This window comes from Nicotiana tabacum, chromosome 17 (genome assembly GCF_000715075.1).
Source record: "Nicotiana tabacum cultivar K326 chromosome 17, ASM71507v2, whole genome shotgun sequence".
NCBI classification, from domain to species: domain Eukaryota; kingdom Viridiplantae; phylum Streptophyta; class Magnoliopsida; order Solanales; family Solanaceae; genus Nicotiana; species Nicotiana tabacum.
The window spans coordinates 129,899,948-129,915,550 of NC_134096.1; the positions used below are offsets into that span (position 1 = coordinate 129,899,948).

The 15,603-nt window shown below is 36.0% G+C and overlaps 2 protein-coding genes across 4 annotated transcripts; one reads left to right on the forward strand and one right to left on the reverse strand.

The window, feature by feature from the left end:
* Positions 1 to 1,666: 1,666 nt before the first annotated feature.
* On the forward strand, positions 1,667 to 9,359 carry LOC107778371 (putative CDP-diacylglycerol--inositol 3-phosphatidyltransferase 2). Of its 3 annotated transcripts, none has more exons than XM_075235076.1 (11): positions 1,667 to 1,825; positions 3,072 to 3,194; positions 3,337 to 3,421; positions 3,501 to 3,550; positions 7,828 to 7,867; positions 8,006 to 8,050; positions 8,146 to 8,211; positions 8,349 to 8,463; positions 8,549 to 8,605; positions 8,700 to 8,798; positions 8,932 to 9,359. In XM_075235076.1, exons 2-11 carry the CDS (start codon positions 3,134 to 3,136, stop codon positions 8,983 to 8,985), a joined length of 672 nt encoding a protein of 223 aa, XP_075091177.1. In that variant the 5' UTR covers positions 1,667 to 1,825; positions 3,072 to 3,133; the 3' UTR covers positions 8,986 to 9,359. The 3 variants fall into 3 exon arrangements, with proteins under 3 accessions (XP_075091177.1, XP_075091176.1, XP_075091178.1); XM_075235075.1 differs by having other exon boundaries at positions 1,668 to 1,825; positions 3,057 to 3,194; XM_075235077.1 differs by having other exon boundaries at positions 1,670 to 1,825; positions 3,069 to 3,194.
* Positions 9,360 to 10,015: 656 nt separating this feature from the next.
* On the reverse strand, positions 10,016 to 14,875 carry LOC107778370 (chloroplast protein FOR GROWTH AND FERTILITY 2-like). The gene is made up of 2 exons (XM_016598619.2): positions 14,450 to 14,875; positions 10,016 to 10,949 (listed from the first exon to the last, which is right to left on the reverse strand). The coding sequence occupies exons 1-2, from the start codon at positions 14,747 to 14,749 to the stop codon at positions 10,107 to 10,109; spliced, it is 1,143 nt and encodes a 380-aa protein (XP_016454105.1). The 5' UTR covers positions 14,750 to 14,875; the 3' UTR covers positions 10,016 to 10,106.
* Positions 14,876 to 15,603: the final 728 nt, after the last annotated feature.

Below are 15,603 nucleotides of genomic sequence, written 5' to 3' on the forward strand. Positions count from 1 at the left end.
TGGATTGAAAATTAAACATTTAGCAAACGGGATCTTTATGCATCAATCTGCCTATACAGAAAGGGCCTTAAAATGCTTTTACATGGACAAAGCGCACCCATTGAGTACACCAATAGTTGTTCGATCACTTGAAGTGAATAAGGACCCGTTCCGACCTCCAGAAGAGGATGAGGAACTCCTTGGTCCTGAAACACCCTATCTCAGTGCAATTGGTGCACTTATGTATCTTGCTAATGCTACAAGGCCTGACATAGCATTTTCTGTTAATTTACTAGCAAGATATAACTCTTCTCCTACTCGGAGACATTGGGATGGGATTAAGCATATTTTGCGATATTTAAAGGGAACTCTTGATATGGGTTTTTTTTATGCTAACAAAGGTAGTGCAGATCTTGTTGGTTATGCAGATGCAGGTTATTTATCTGATTCTCATAAAGTTCGATCTCAAACCGGGTACGTGTTTACATGTGGAGGTACTGTCATATCATGGCGCTCCACAAAGTAGTCAATTGTTGCTACTTCTTCAAATCATGCTGAGATAATAACTATTCATGAAGCAAGTGGGGAATGCGTATGGTTGAGATCAGTGATTCATTTTATTCAAGAAAAATGTGGTTTGGAGTGTGATGAAAGATCCACAATTTTATACGAAGACAATGCTGCATGCATAGCCCAATTGAAGGGAGGATTTATAAAAGGAGATAGAACGAAGCACATTTCACCAAAATTATTCTACACACACGATCTTCAGAAAAATGGTGACATTGATGTGCAGCAAATCCGTTTAAGTGACAATCCGGCAGATTTATTCACTAAATCTTTGCCAACTTAAATTTTGAGAAGATGATATACAAGATTGGAATGCAGAGACTCAAATATTTGAAACAAGGTTTTCACCAGAGGGAGTAAAATACGCGATGTACTCTTTTTTCCTTACTAAAGTTTTTTCCCACAGGGTTTTCCTTATAAGATTTTTAATGAGGCAACTAGAAATGCGTATTACTAAATATGTGTACTCTTTTTCCTTCACTAGGATTTTTCCCACTGAATTTTTCCTAGTAAGGTTTTAACGAGGCACAATACCTTTTAATGAACATACAAGGGGGAGTGTTATGAAAATAATTATATTGTGGATGTTCATTTATTACTCTGCTATAGATAATCTTCCTGAAGAAGATTATCCATTTAGTACTCTGTTGAAATTTATCTACAAGCAGCTGATGCAGGCAGGTTGCAAGCAACTCAATGAAATGATTTGCAGCAACTTCTTATTAAACAGGCAGGTTGCAAGCAACTCATGCATACAGCTTACAAGCAGCTAAAGAAAAGCCTTGCAGCTGCTTCATGAAAAGCCTCGCAACTGCTTCCTTTCTTCTATAAATAGAGTAGTTTTCAGTTCATTATGTACATAAGTTTGAAGTTTGAATAATATATCAGTTTCTCTATATACTTGTCTTTACTTTACAGTTTTTATTTTATAACAGAGACCAGACATTTTTAGGCAGTGATTCGACTCGGTGGTACGTCGAGTCAATTTTGGAATCTTTTTTCTTTATTTTCTCCACAACGCGAGTTGGATATCTTTTTCACTTTTTTTTTTCTTTCTTTTTGCATCGTGAGTTGGAATTGTTCTGACAAATCTGACTTTATTCCTTTTTCTTTTATTTTGTTGACCTTTTGTTTTCTTAAATGAAAAGAAGAAATAAAGAGCGAACTCCCCTCCCAAATCGCAAAAAAGCCACGATTCTTCCATACAAAATACAATAACTTCCACTTCGCTTCACACTTCAAACCACCGCGGCATCTTGAATTCTTCCCTTTTCCGGTAAGTTTTCCCTCAAAAAATCTCACTATCTTCGAATTCAAGCCCTCAATATAATTTTGTTTTTCTCTTTCTATTATTGACTATAAGTTGTAATCTCTAGATTTAACATTTGTCAAACATTCCTTTTATTTATTTATTTATTTATTTATTTATTATTTGCTGTTTTTGTCTATAATTCGAAACCCTACATATGGCGATTTAGGGAATTTGCAATTTCCCATAGTGATTTGTAGCCCCGCACGTTTGTGTTTATGTCTTCGGTAGGATGAAAAAGAGTTGTTATATACACCGCGAGTTAAAGAAATTTTTACATGTTGTAGCAGATAATTTTCCTTATTTTCGAGATTACAAATCACACTTATTAAGGAGGCTTAACCCTAGATTTTCTTTATGTGATAGTACATATAGTGACGGTGTATATAACTTAAATAGGATGGGGGATGATAAATAAAATAGGATCAACAAGCCAAGTTTATATAACAAAATGACTTGAAGTTACCCAAAAAAAGAAAAAAAAAGAAAAGAGAACCTGAATTACAAGACATTTAGCCTAGAAAGTTGATGATGGTGGTGTCCGGGTCAACTTATGCATACCTTTACTTTTTCACCGGTACCTGCTACCTTCACAGGTGTCGGCTAAACATGCTCATTGGTTCTGGAAAAGATCACATAGTGTTTTTTTTAATGAGGGTAGTGTCTGAACTAACTTGTGCGTATCTCGACTATTTCATCAGGTACGTGTTACCTCCCACCAACACATGTATCGAGTAATTCTGTCCACTAAAGCTTAGAAAGATGGAAAGAAATTGCCTATTATTATTTTGCCTCCACTGAGATTTAGTCTCATGGTTAATTTGCTAATAAGTTTTTTTGTCAGACTTGGTACTTGTTTATTTGCTTGTGACAAGTTAATTTTAATATTACAAGTCGTTACTACTATGGTTGCGAGAGGTTTCTCTTCTGAAATATTTAAGAAGTTAATTGTGTAGCAAATCTTAGTGATGAGTTTTTGAATGCTTGTTTAGTTTGTTATGTAGAATATGAGGTATTCGCTAGTGTAACTATTGATTCAAAGTTTATCCTTTCCAAAATTTGAGAACACGTGGAGGACAATTATAACGGTGATATTGTATTCATATAATGTATTTTATGTTTTTCACTTGATTCTTGATATATATTGAATATTGATACTTGTTATTTGATGCGGTTATTGTTGCTTGTTGATTTGAAGTTACTGTTTTAGTAGAACCCACTGCGGCGAAATCCTTCATCTGCCAACTGGTACGGTTTGAGAATAGTTCTTAGCTGATGGCTGACAAAACAAGAACCAAGCCAGTAAATGTTTACCTCTATATTCCAAACATTATAGGTGAGTTTTTCTTTGAAAATTTGTTTTAAGAAATTCAAAGAAGCTTCATACAAAGAAATGCCGCTTAAGTGATTATTAAAATGTTTAGTGAGTATTTAGATATTTGTGCCGAATTGGTTGTTACATATTCTGTTGGATGCAGGGTACTTAAGAATTTTGATGAATTGCGTTGCGTTTGCTGTGTGCTTTGCGGACAAAAAGCTATTTTCGCTTCTCTATTTTGTTAGGTGAGTTGCTTTATTTCTTATTTGTTTTCTTTTTGAGTTTATGGAAGTGGGGTTGTTTTATTGAGTTTTTGGTTTCCAGCTTTGTCTGTGATGCTTTGGATGGTTGGTTTGCCCGAAAATTCAATCAAGGTGAGAATTTTTCCTAGTTTTATGTTTTGATGAAATACCATGTCTCTTTGGATAAGAATAATAAACCATTAAAACCAAAGGAAGAATATACTGAACAAATTGACTGAATATGCTGAACTTTGAAAGAATACTTAGCTTAGAATAATAATAATGAATAAATACAAGTAAGGATTCAGAGGTACAAACAGAAATGAAAACTAGAATTTTGCCTGAGGAACTAGAAACCTATATGTAACTGACCTTTTACCTTACTTTATCAAAAAAAGTACCCAAAAAAAAAAGGAACCTGTACCTGACTCTCACATTTTTATCTAGAAGGTTTTCTTTTATTACTCTATCTGCCATAAAGAATGAAAGAATGACTCTACCTACAAAGAATTTGGTAAAGAAAGAATGAAGATTGTGTGTCTATGAATGACGAAGAGCTTTGACGCAATCACCTTGGCTGATAATAAGAGAATGAACTTCCAGCAGCATTAAGGAGTGCCAATCGGAGACTCTGTATAGAGACTGGTCTGAGCTATTTATTTGGGAAGCTCCTACTAAGATGAGAGAATGAACTTCCAGCAGCATTAAGGAGTGCCAATCGGAGACTCTGTATAGAGACTGGTCTGAGCTATTTATTTGGGAAGCTCCTACTAAGATGAGAAATTCCCTGATAAACTTGTACCAGGTGAACTCATATTGGCCAAAGCTCTGAGTAAGTGAAGCATCATTATTTCCCTACTTCATGACCCTGTAGTCCTCATGTGAATGCATCTTCAGCTACATTTGCCTCTGAAGCAGTTCCTTCTCTGTAATCCCGGTGCATTTGAAACTCCCTTTGCTCCATCGGCTTCCGCCATTTCCCAAAACATTCATGCCTTCCAATCCTATCTTGTCCTTCACGAGCAATGATATTTCTGTTCTCTCGAGCAAGCAACTCTATCTTATCCAGGGCTATCTAATGCAACGCTGAAATCAATAGAATAAAAAACAACAGCATAGCATATGAGTGAGTTTGCAAGTCTTGATTCCAAGCTAAGCTCATTGTGCTTAAGAGCAGCCATCAGAACTGTGGCGGGATTTGTAGTTCTAAATAACCGCCAAAAGTCCCTCATGATCCCCCTAGAAATGTCAAATAGATGCTTATGTGTAATAACCCGACAATTTTTATAGAACTTTTAAGAGATTACTTTATTTCACTTCCGCAAACAAAAGATGTTAGGCTTACCTAGTCGTAGAGACTAGGTGCCGTCACGACGGTTCACGGAGGGAGAAATTGGGTCGTGACAGATCCTGACTCAGAAGGAAAAGCTATATGCTTAACACATAGAATTCGATGTAGGTAAGGATGTGCTCCAAAGTTTTCAATTCCACCTTATCAACCTGAAAAGATATATATATATATATATTCTTGGGGATAGGACACCCGGTGCAAATCAAAAAAAAAAAGAATAATTAGTACGTGGCTACTGGGCTAAAACATTACATATAACATTAGAAAATAATATTTTTAAGGGTCTAGAATGTGGGCCAAGCTCATTCTTGTTGGCTGCCACGTGTCTTAGTGGCTTAGGGACTCCACACTAAGATTTTTATCTTGGTTATTTGAGAAAGAACAACAACATTGTGGAGAACTTTCCGGAACAAGGTGGCAGCGACAATGTGTTAGAGAATACAACAACAACAACGACAACAACAACAAACCAGTAATTTCCCACAAGTGGGGTTTGGGGAAGGTAAGATGTACGCAACCTTACCCCAGCCCCTGCCCCTGAAAGGACAGAGAGGCTGTTCTCGATAGACTCTCGACTAGAGAACGACTGAAAAAGAAAAGGTAATTGCAACAAGTAGGAATAACAGCAAGATGAAATAAGATTGAATCCAAGAATACAGTCAAACTCTATGTAGTAATAGCCAATGCTAGCGAACTGAGTAAGACAGAGAGAAACGCTCGACTACCTACGAACCTTCTACTCTAATCTTTGACCTCCACACCCTCCTGTCTAGGGCAATGTCCTCAGTCAGTTCCAGCTGCGCCATGTCCCGCCTAATAACCTCTTCCCAACACTTCTTAGGCCTACCTCTACCCCTCCTGCTACCCACCGAGGCTAACCGCTCTCACCTTCTAACTGGGGCTTCTATACTTCTCCTCTTAACTGTGAGAATCTTTTTTGGGGAAAAGCCAAGCAAACATGTATTTATATCTATTCCTATTCGACCAGTATATATTACATTGAATTTGATCCATGTGGTTATTATTTATATCTTGAAAATGATTATGACAATAATTGGGTACAAAATGGTTATGACAATGATTGATGAGCTTTTAAAGAATCAATCTACTGCAACCCCGCTTTATGTGTTATTAGAATTGGCTATACTTTTCAAAGCTCACATAGGCAGATATAGAAATATGCCTTAGATTAAGTAATCAAATTAAGGTGTCAAGAATGGATCTGGTTGAGGTAATATATCGCTGGTTTAGGATATACATGAATCTCACTTTCTTTTGAATAGGTAAGTATTATTGATGTCAGGAAAACATCACTAAGAAGGTGCTGTACATCCAAAAAGAAACTTAAGCGAATCAACCCTGTCTATCTATACAAAAGTTTCTGTAAATTGTAAGTGTTTCAGCACCTTCAACTACTTCCAATTTACACCAAAAAGAAATCATAAGGATGTAGTAGTTCTCCGGGCTGAGCTCCTCTTATCTTCAAAACATCTCTTGTTTCTTTCCATATATACCTCCAAATACCAGCTGGTATGGTGTTCCAGGTTTTTCTGTAACTGTTTAGGCAGCCCTTTCCTGCTCCAGCAAAGAAGTACTTCTACTGTTAATTTTGGCGTAGCCCATTTCATTCCCATCATATTCAGTAACATCTGCCGTACCTATGGTTTATGAAGTGATAGGGCAATGTATAAAGTGGTGATTGATATCTTCAAAATATTCCACACAAATAACATCTATTTACAAGTTGTATGCCTCTCCTTTTTTGATTTTCCTGAGTCAGACAGGCTTTCTTAACAGCTAACCATCACATAAGTTTCCCTGGAGCTTTAGTATTCCAGATCTGCTTCCAAGGATTGTTTGCTGACTGGTTCACCTCATTCATAGACATATTGTATCCAGTGTTATCAAAGGCGAAAAGCGCAAAAAAGTTCTAAGGCCTGTTGGGGCTTTAAGCGCAAAGCGCAAATAAAGCGTGGGCTTTAATGAAAAAAGGTGCAACTTGAGAAAAAGTAAAAATATGTATATGTAGTACAAGACTAATAATTATAAGTATGAATAACAAATATATGGACAAAAAAATTGGAAAAGAAAATTACGATAAAGTGAAATATCAATTGTTTAGTGTCACCTTTTTAGGATCACACTCATTGTCAAGGAAAAGTATGCCTAAGAGCCTTGATGCGACATTGAAGCGCCCACAAAGCGAGGCGAAGCGCTCAACATGTTCCGAGCCTCGCTTCAGGGCTTAAGCGCGCCTTTGACAACACTGATTGTAGCATGCCTATAGAGTGAAGATACCATCCATTTGCCCTTTCCAAAAAAATCTTGTCCTCGCTATTGTTTACACTTTTAAAATCTGAGAGCATATAAAGCATTCAGTCATTTCATGGACCTCTCAATCACTGAGCTTTCTTCTGGAATGTAATTGACATTTCAACTGTTGCCTTCTCTGCCTTGTGCTACTTTGAGATCAAATTTTCTATTTAAATATGCGTTAATGATCTTCTATCAACTACCAGCTCCTCCCCCCCCCCCCCCCTTATTTTTTAAATGTGAATTATTTGCTTAATTTGAAAGGAAACTGCTTGAGGATTTGTGACTTCATTTCCTCACTGAATCTTTTATGGATTTCAAGCTATTGGTTACTAGTGATATGTGCACTAAAATTTGATACAGGTTAGTAACTTCATAAAAAGTTGCCGCCAAATAACCATGAGATCATGGGTTCAAGTTGAGGAAACAACTCTTGCAGAAATGCAAGTAAGGCTGTATGCATAAGACCCAATGTGGTCCGGCCTTTTCCCGGACCCCGCACATAGCGGGAGTTTAGTTAACCGGGATACCCTTTATTTTATTGCTTCGTAAAAAGAAAAAAAATTACACCGGATAATAATGTGTGCTTGTGTAGCATCTGTGAGTTTCCCCCCCCCCCAGTTGTTTGGCTTTGATGGACAGTATTTGGGTTTCATATGTAAGACCTGCCATATATTTTTGATTGCCAATTTGTTTAGGCAACTGAAAAAGTATTTTGATTGTCAATTTTCCTCTCTGGATTCAGCTTCAACGTTTGGGGCTGTTTTGGACATGGTGACAGATAGGTAGTGCCACATTTCTAACCCTCAACTCTCAATCCCTCAAAACTCTTGTGGTTGAATATCTAATATATTTTCCCTTGCTTTCATATTAAAGATCTCAATTCTACTTTCTTGTTTATGTGGGCCGGTATGATTTTTCAGGGTTAGCACTGCCTGTCTGCTGGTGATTCTTTCGCAGGTTTATAGGTAGTTTCATTAACTCCTATATGCGTAAGCTTTTGGGTTGTTAAAAGCTCTGGCATATTTGAGATTTATTTCCTCCTGTGTCCTCATGCTTCCAGGCCTGGTCTAGTTTTCTTGTCATTGCTTGCTCTAGATATTTCCAGCCATTGGTTGCAAATGTATAGGTAATTAACTCTCCACTTAACAGATATCCTTTAAGCAAGGATTGGTTCTGCATTATCTTTTCTCCTATCTTGTGTTTTAGACTTCTCATTGATCAGGGCTTTGTCAGATGAATAATTTTCTTCAAATAATATTGCAGTACCTTCTTAGTAGGAAAAACAAGTCATAAAGATGTAAAAGACAGCAGTAGCTGGCTATTCAAGCTTTATTATGGAAATAGGATGTTTATGGGCTATTGTTGCGTATCGTGTGAGGTAACTATCTCTATCGATCCTGAAAAGCTTAGAGCTTCTTCTTCTGGACAGAAGTTGCCATCTAACTTTAGTTTTTATTGACCAGGTTCTTTATATTACCTTGTTCCTTCTTGCAAGGAACCAAACTGAAAGTCTTATTGATGTAAGACCATTGCTATTATGATCTTATATATCTTTCTATTTCTGTTGCCTTGTGTTTAAGAAGCTGATTCACCATTTCTGCATTTCATATTTAGGTTCTTGTAAATGCTGCAACAACAAGTTGGATTTATCTCGTCTTACTCGCTCTTCTTCTATTTGGATGGGCAATCAAACAATTTGTTAATGTTATCCAGGTAGACAACTGTTACCTATGCTAGATTTTGACAGTCTATAGAAGAACTGTGCATATGTAATATATCTTATTTGCCGAGTTTGTTTTGCCTAGTGCTAAATCCTGTTATCAATATGACGCTTTTCTGGTTTCAGATGAAAACTGCGGCTGATGCTTGTGTGCTGTATGACATCAACAAAAAGCAGTAATAGTGATATAGACGCAAAACAAGAGGCTTCTGCAATAATGCTTTTCAGGATAGTGCATTTGGTTTTCTGGATAGTGCGTTTGGTCATGCATTCCTGTGGTTCTTCGGTGCAGCAGCTTCTTTGGTGATGGCTTGAGTTGGAAATAGCCTTTTGATGCATACGTTCCGTAGAAATGAACCTGAGATTTTTGATTAACAACTGCTTATGGCCTAAGGCCTAATCATGTATGCCATTTCTACCCCGAATGGTTCTGTGTGCTTAAAGTTGGATATGATTCTAACGGGTTCATTTTTCTTTTTTGCTTAGTTGGAATGTACATACTCTTTGGCAAATCACAGGGATTTTAATGCTTATTCTCTGATTGTTTTCAAATAGCCTGTGGATTTTGTCTCGTCTCGGTTCATTTACTTTGGTTGGAATCTGCTGTTTCCAAGAATTCACGCTAATATATGAAGCTCCAACATGTTAGATTAAAGTACTTTTGGTCTTTTTGCCGCCCAGTTTAAGTTTAGCTCTCTTTAATATTACCTATAGAATCAATCGCGAATAGAAAAGAGAAAAATAAGGGATAAGTGAACTCGATTCACTCCACGCTGCAGTGGCTAAAAGTTTATCATGTTCATCTTGTAAATGCAATTCATGAGAACAGATGCATATCCAGAAGGGGTGTGTAAAAAAATCCTACCTTTGAGAAAGTGTTTTGTTTTGTCAGTACAGATTATTTATCAAGCAAAACTATTTTCTGTAAGGAGCTTGAATCATTTGTTTACTCTCAAGTTTTATTACCCAGAGACAAAAATGCTATGCAGGTTGAAAATTTTGCAGGTTAAGGCTCAACCCGGCTACTTGCCATTTAGGCTGCTTTATTGAAAATCATCAACCCTCTACACAAGAAAACGTGAGTTAAACTTGGAAAATGATAATAGTATCAAATAATAGTGAATGATACCCAGTCCATTTTATAGCAAAAACTGCTGCTACTATGCACATAGGATGAAGATTGAAGAAAGGGATAACTTGAAAATCTCATTAATGAAGATGAATCTTCACTCAAAAAGATATCCTCATAAAAAATACATCACCTAGTATTGAAGATAAACAAATGAAATGCCGGATTAGAATTAATACAGGCTAAAACCAAAAAATTGGCTAATGATAATAGAAAGGCCTAAACCAATTGCAACAAGGGAAGAAGCCCAAGTGAGCTTCTCAGTAATTCTAGGAATCCTATCCTTCAATGCCTGACTACATGAGCCAATAAAAGCAGTATAACTTCCCATTGCCATAACAGTTCCAACCAAGAACATACCCAAGAAAGCAGCACCTGCTAAACGAGAAGGCAAAGCAAGCGCGGGCAAGATTATCATCAGTGCATCAGGTTGTAACCCATGGACAATGCCAGTCGCAAAAGTTGCAAAGCCGACTTTCTTTTTCTTCCCAATAACTGGAGTATCAATGCCTTTATATACACTAACGTCAGACTCGCCATTTTCAAGGGCAACATACAGGGAATGGGCTTCAGATGCTTCCCTAATTCCCATTGCTCCAATAACAAGAAGGGTGAAGCCTACTACTCTTGTACCCCATGTACGAATAACTTCAATGTGGAGTCTGTCCTTTAAGAGCAGAAACAACAAGCCAAAAATCAATTGCCCAGCATCGTGACCACAGCCCCAGAGGGCTCCCACTGCCGCACTCTCCATCCTTGTGCGGCCTATTGACAAAGGTGCCAAAGCAGCAAGATGGTCAGGACCTGATAGTGTGTGTAGGCAACCAGCAAAAAAACCAGTCCATGCACTGCTTAGTAGTTCATTACGAACAAGTCGACTCCCTACTGCTGCTGCTACCGGTCCTCCAGTCTTAGTTGCAGCTTGAAAACTAGCAAATGCTGGTGAAACAATGACCGGGTGGATGAGCATAACAAACACGGCTGACAGAAGAACTATGGTACTTGCAGAAAGGACCTGAATGGAATCATATAAAAACACAAGACATGCTGAGGAGAAAAACTTTTTTGTAGAAGCAAATTGTAATGCATGGACCATCAATGGCCTTTTCTAGCCAGTTACCTGATGCTATGAAATTCAATGAACGCTATTTTAAATGGTATAATTGAAAAACTATATACTGAATATTGTTATTTCACACCACAGCAAGGTGAACCTCTCCGTAACCCGGCTTCAATTCCTACTGGTTTATACTTTATCCAACAGGTTTGACAAGTCTGTGGTGCTTATGCTAAAAGCTCTCTACTACTGGCATCATCTTGACATCAATATTGCAGTTTCATAGAGTTGTAAACTGTTTCTAACTTCCATCTAAATGAAGAAGGTATGTTTCTATTTGAACAGAAGGTTGTTGAATATGAACTATTTCGATATGATGTAACTACCTGTAAATTAATGAATATTCTAATAGAAGGCCCATAAGATAAGAACAGCGGACAAAAAATATTGAAGACACACCACCTTCATCCTTCTTTATAAGTAATAGTTTAATCCTTTTTTTTTTTTGACAAACAGGATATTTATTTATCAAATACTAGGCAACATCAGTCGTAAGATCCATAGGATCATTATATTGCAACGATAAACCATGCATGGCATTCAGATTACCAAGCTTGGCCAACTGCCTATAGACATTCACTAACACAGACTTAATAGTTTAATCCTTAATGCTTCAATATTGGTTTTCTTGCTTTCATTGTAGGAAAGCAGTCGCAAAATGTAAAGCTATGTTTCATATCCATTTCTACAGATCATTCAAATGACATCCTTTTATTAAATAAACCTTCACATTGTTCGACTTGAACGTCTAGTAATTTAACACGTGGATACAACAGATTTCAAAGTATATTCTTTTAACACTTTTTTCCCAAGAAGGTAACAAAAGTACTTTCTTTTAAAACTTATTGAGGTAAAGTTGCAAAACATGCTCTATTGACTTTTGATTTGGTATTTCTTCTTTTTCTGTTGCTTATATTTTCCAAATAATTTGATTGGTTTTAGCTGAACAATGGTATATATTGAGCTAAGATTTCGAAGAGAATGTCTCTGCATTATTGTTTCAAATAGTAGATAAAAATTTCGTAGAATAAATGTAAACGGCAAAAAAGTAGAGGAATAATTAGGTAAATTTTTCATTGTTTTCATTATTTAAGAATATAACTCCAATATTGAAAATTTATTGCTAGTTGTTGTTCTTTCCAAATTAAGTCTGGCAAATGAATATAAGCGAACGTATTCCTAATATCAGATGATTTATGAGATCAATAAATGGAAAGTTAAAAAAGGAACCAAAAAATTATGTCCACAATGCTAATTTGTTTTTCATTTGTAGTGCATAGATATTATACCACACAATGTTTCCTTGGTGAAACTCAAAAATAGAGCATTCAAACAAAATCCAATCCTAGTAAAGAGATTTTGATAAGAATTAAGAAATGGACTTTGGGCTTAACTGAACCCCAAAAGCTAGCTCATGAGGTGAGAATTGCCAAAGACCATATAAAGAGACCTACTGCCCATCCTATGACCGAAGAGGGAGGGACTTCTAACTGTTGGGTTTGTAGTGCAAAAAGGTGGCTAACTCGTCTTCCATCATTTAAATTGAATCTAAGTGGATCAACTAGTTTTTGCATGAAAGATGAAATGTTTTTAGACCATAATTGCAATTACAGTAATGCAGGAAACAAGCAAAAGCATATAGAAAGCCACACTGACCAACTTACCATCGGTACTGAAAAGAATGTTATAACTCATCTGACAGCATACATCAGATTGTGATGAGTGCTTTTAATGCTTTTCAAGTACCCAAATGATCTGTCCCCATAAACCAAGCAACAAAAACACCTCATAAGCAAATCGTAGAACCTAAAATCGATGATAAGACTTTTGAATTGTACCCTAGTCAACAGTATAAGATAACAAACATGTTCCATCAGAAACTAGAATTCTGCTAATTAATTTGCTCAAGTATACCAGTTCAATTAACAAGCACAGATTTGGAAAAGCAACCACATATTCAATCGGATTACTAAAACATGATGCTGAAAAACTAGAAGGTAATATTATTCCCTCTGGATGTTGAAATTCAACCATTGTAGGCTCAGAAACCAGTATTTAGTATCCTAACCAACTCAAGTTTTACCCAGTATACATATATAAAATGAGGTAGTGAACGTGTTGCATTGGCACTGAGAGATATAACTAAATCACGGCAAATTTTCCTTTGAAACTGAAATGCAATCCCCTTTTAAAGTTGGTATATCCAACAAGTGTAAGAAGGTCCGGCAAGAAATGGCCAGCTAGTGAAGTTTTTCCTGGTTACAAAAACCGCAGATCTAAATACAAAATCTACCGAGGAAGCTCTTCAATTACTTCATAAGATTTTGAAAAAGATGGAAAATCCAACGAACTTGAGGGCATGCATAGTTGCATACTACATTTACAAATATTTCCTCAGGATTCCACGGATTACGAAGATTTTATCTTCCCAGCTGTTACCAATTTAACAAGTAAATTGAAGCTTAACTGCAAGCTTAGTTTTTTCTCCTGATATTTTATCTCATTGAAAGATGCTCAGTTGTATGAAACCACCCTTGACGGTTCAATTGGAACTAATGGTTATAGGACCGGCTAACTGAATCATGGACATACTTAATCACTCTTCACATGAAGGTGATTAAAGAACACTATAATAAAGCAAAAATCGACATTAAATTGAAGTTTATATTAATTAACTTTCCTCATATACACCAACATGGGAGCTGAACTTTTCATTTAGATGGCGGTGGTATCTGGGCCAGCTTGACACTTTGTCTATCCAACACTAATGAATTGGGCATAGATACAAAACTTAACACTTTGTCTATCCCAATTTGTTTGAAACTTCTTGCTTATCCTCATAGGCTGAGCTAGAAGCCCGGCTATGGGTTCGGCTGAACCCAGTAGCTTTTATTCCAACGGTGTATTTATGTTAAGAAATTCATTAAATATGTATAAATATTAAATCTAAAACTCAGCTATTTGCAATTGAAGTCATGTTTAAAAATCCAGAGCCAATAAATAGGGCTTATCCCAATGTACGATAACGCTATGAATAACCCAGTATGAAATTTTACCAACTCTAGGAGCTAAATAGGGCTACTTAATTCACTTTTCTTAATTAAATTCTACAAATTATACTAGCAAATTTTCTCGTATCAAAATGACAAAAAACATACATTTATAAATATGAGTCAAAATGCTACCAAATTAAAATCTGAATGTAGGCAAACTAATAGTATCAAACATTCAACTTTAGGAGCTAAATCGGACAACTAATTCACTTTTCTTAATAAAATTCTAGAAATTATACTTGCAAATTTTTCTAGTATCAAAATTACCAAAAGAAAAACATTTTCAAATATAAGCCAAAATTACCCCAATTTTTTTTTTTATCTTGGCAAAGGATAATGGATTACCTTGTTCTGTTGAGATATTCTTTCAGCAATCCGCTTGAGCAAATCGGGCTCCGATCCGGATCCGTTTGGAAAACCCGGAGATGTAAACGGTTTTTTCTCATGTCCATTTTGGGTAACAGAGAATGAAGAATCATGGAGGCATTTGAAGGAGAGCGAGTTGTTGACTCGGCGCGACTCAAGACTCAGTAGTGAAGAAGGGAGGTTAAAGTCCACGTGGCGAATTCTAGGAAGAGAAGGAGATGGGTTTAAATGGAGTTTAGAGGGAAATGGAGTTGTTGTGGAATAGATAAGCTTCTCCATTACAATTTGGTTGCTTGAATTTGGTTATCTTCTCCTCCCTCTGTAGTTTTACAGATTTTGTAGGAGAGAGAGAGAGAGAGAGAGAGGGGTTGTTTGAGTTGGTAAGAGGATAACGTAAGCAATTTTCAAATTTTTATCTTTTTCTATTTTATTTCTTTTCTACTTATAATAATAAAAATTCTCCACTTAAATATAATATTTTTATTTATTTCAACCTCATGATACGCGTCCAATTCACACGTTACTGAAGTCCGGGGCTGTTTGTGTTTCGAATGTATAAATACAAAAATATTTAATTTTCTTAATTTTGACTAAAAATGGAGTTTAAGAAAATGAGAAAGACTTTTGATTCTTTTAAACTAAAGATTTATAATGTACCAAAATATTCTTTGAATCGTGTGGTCTTAAATATAACAACAATAACAATAACATACCCAGTGTATTCCCATAAGTGAAGTCTGGAGAAGGTAGTATGTACACAGACATTACCCCTACCTTGTGAAGATAGAGAGGTTATTTTCGGAAGGCTCGGCTCAATAAAGCAAAAACGTGGTTTTAAATATGTCATATAGAATATTGGAATTAAAGAGCCACCAAAAGAAAGGTATTTTTAAAAATAGACTATAAGGAAAAGTAAGACACTTAAATTGAAACGAAGGATGTACTAATTATGCAACTGTATATATACGAAGTTAAAAACCTTTTTTTGGATACACGATCAATAATAAACATAAATATCTCGATAAAAATGAGATATAAACTAATTAGGTGCTAAACATAACTGATACATATATGATAATTAAGAAATACTAGTCTCTTATAGTCTTGTTATTAAGAAATCTAACACTTTCTCT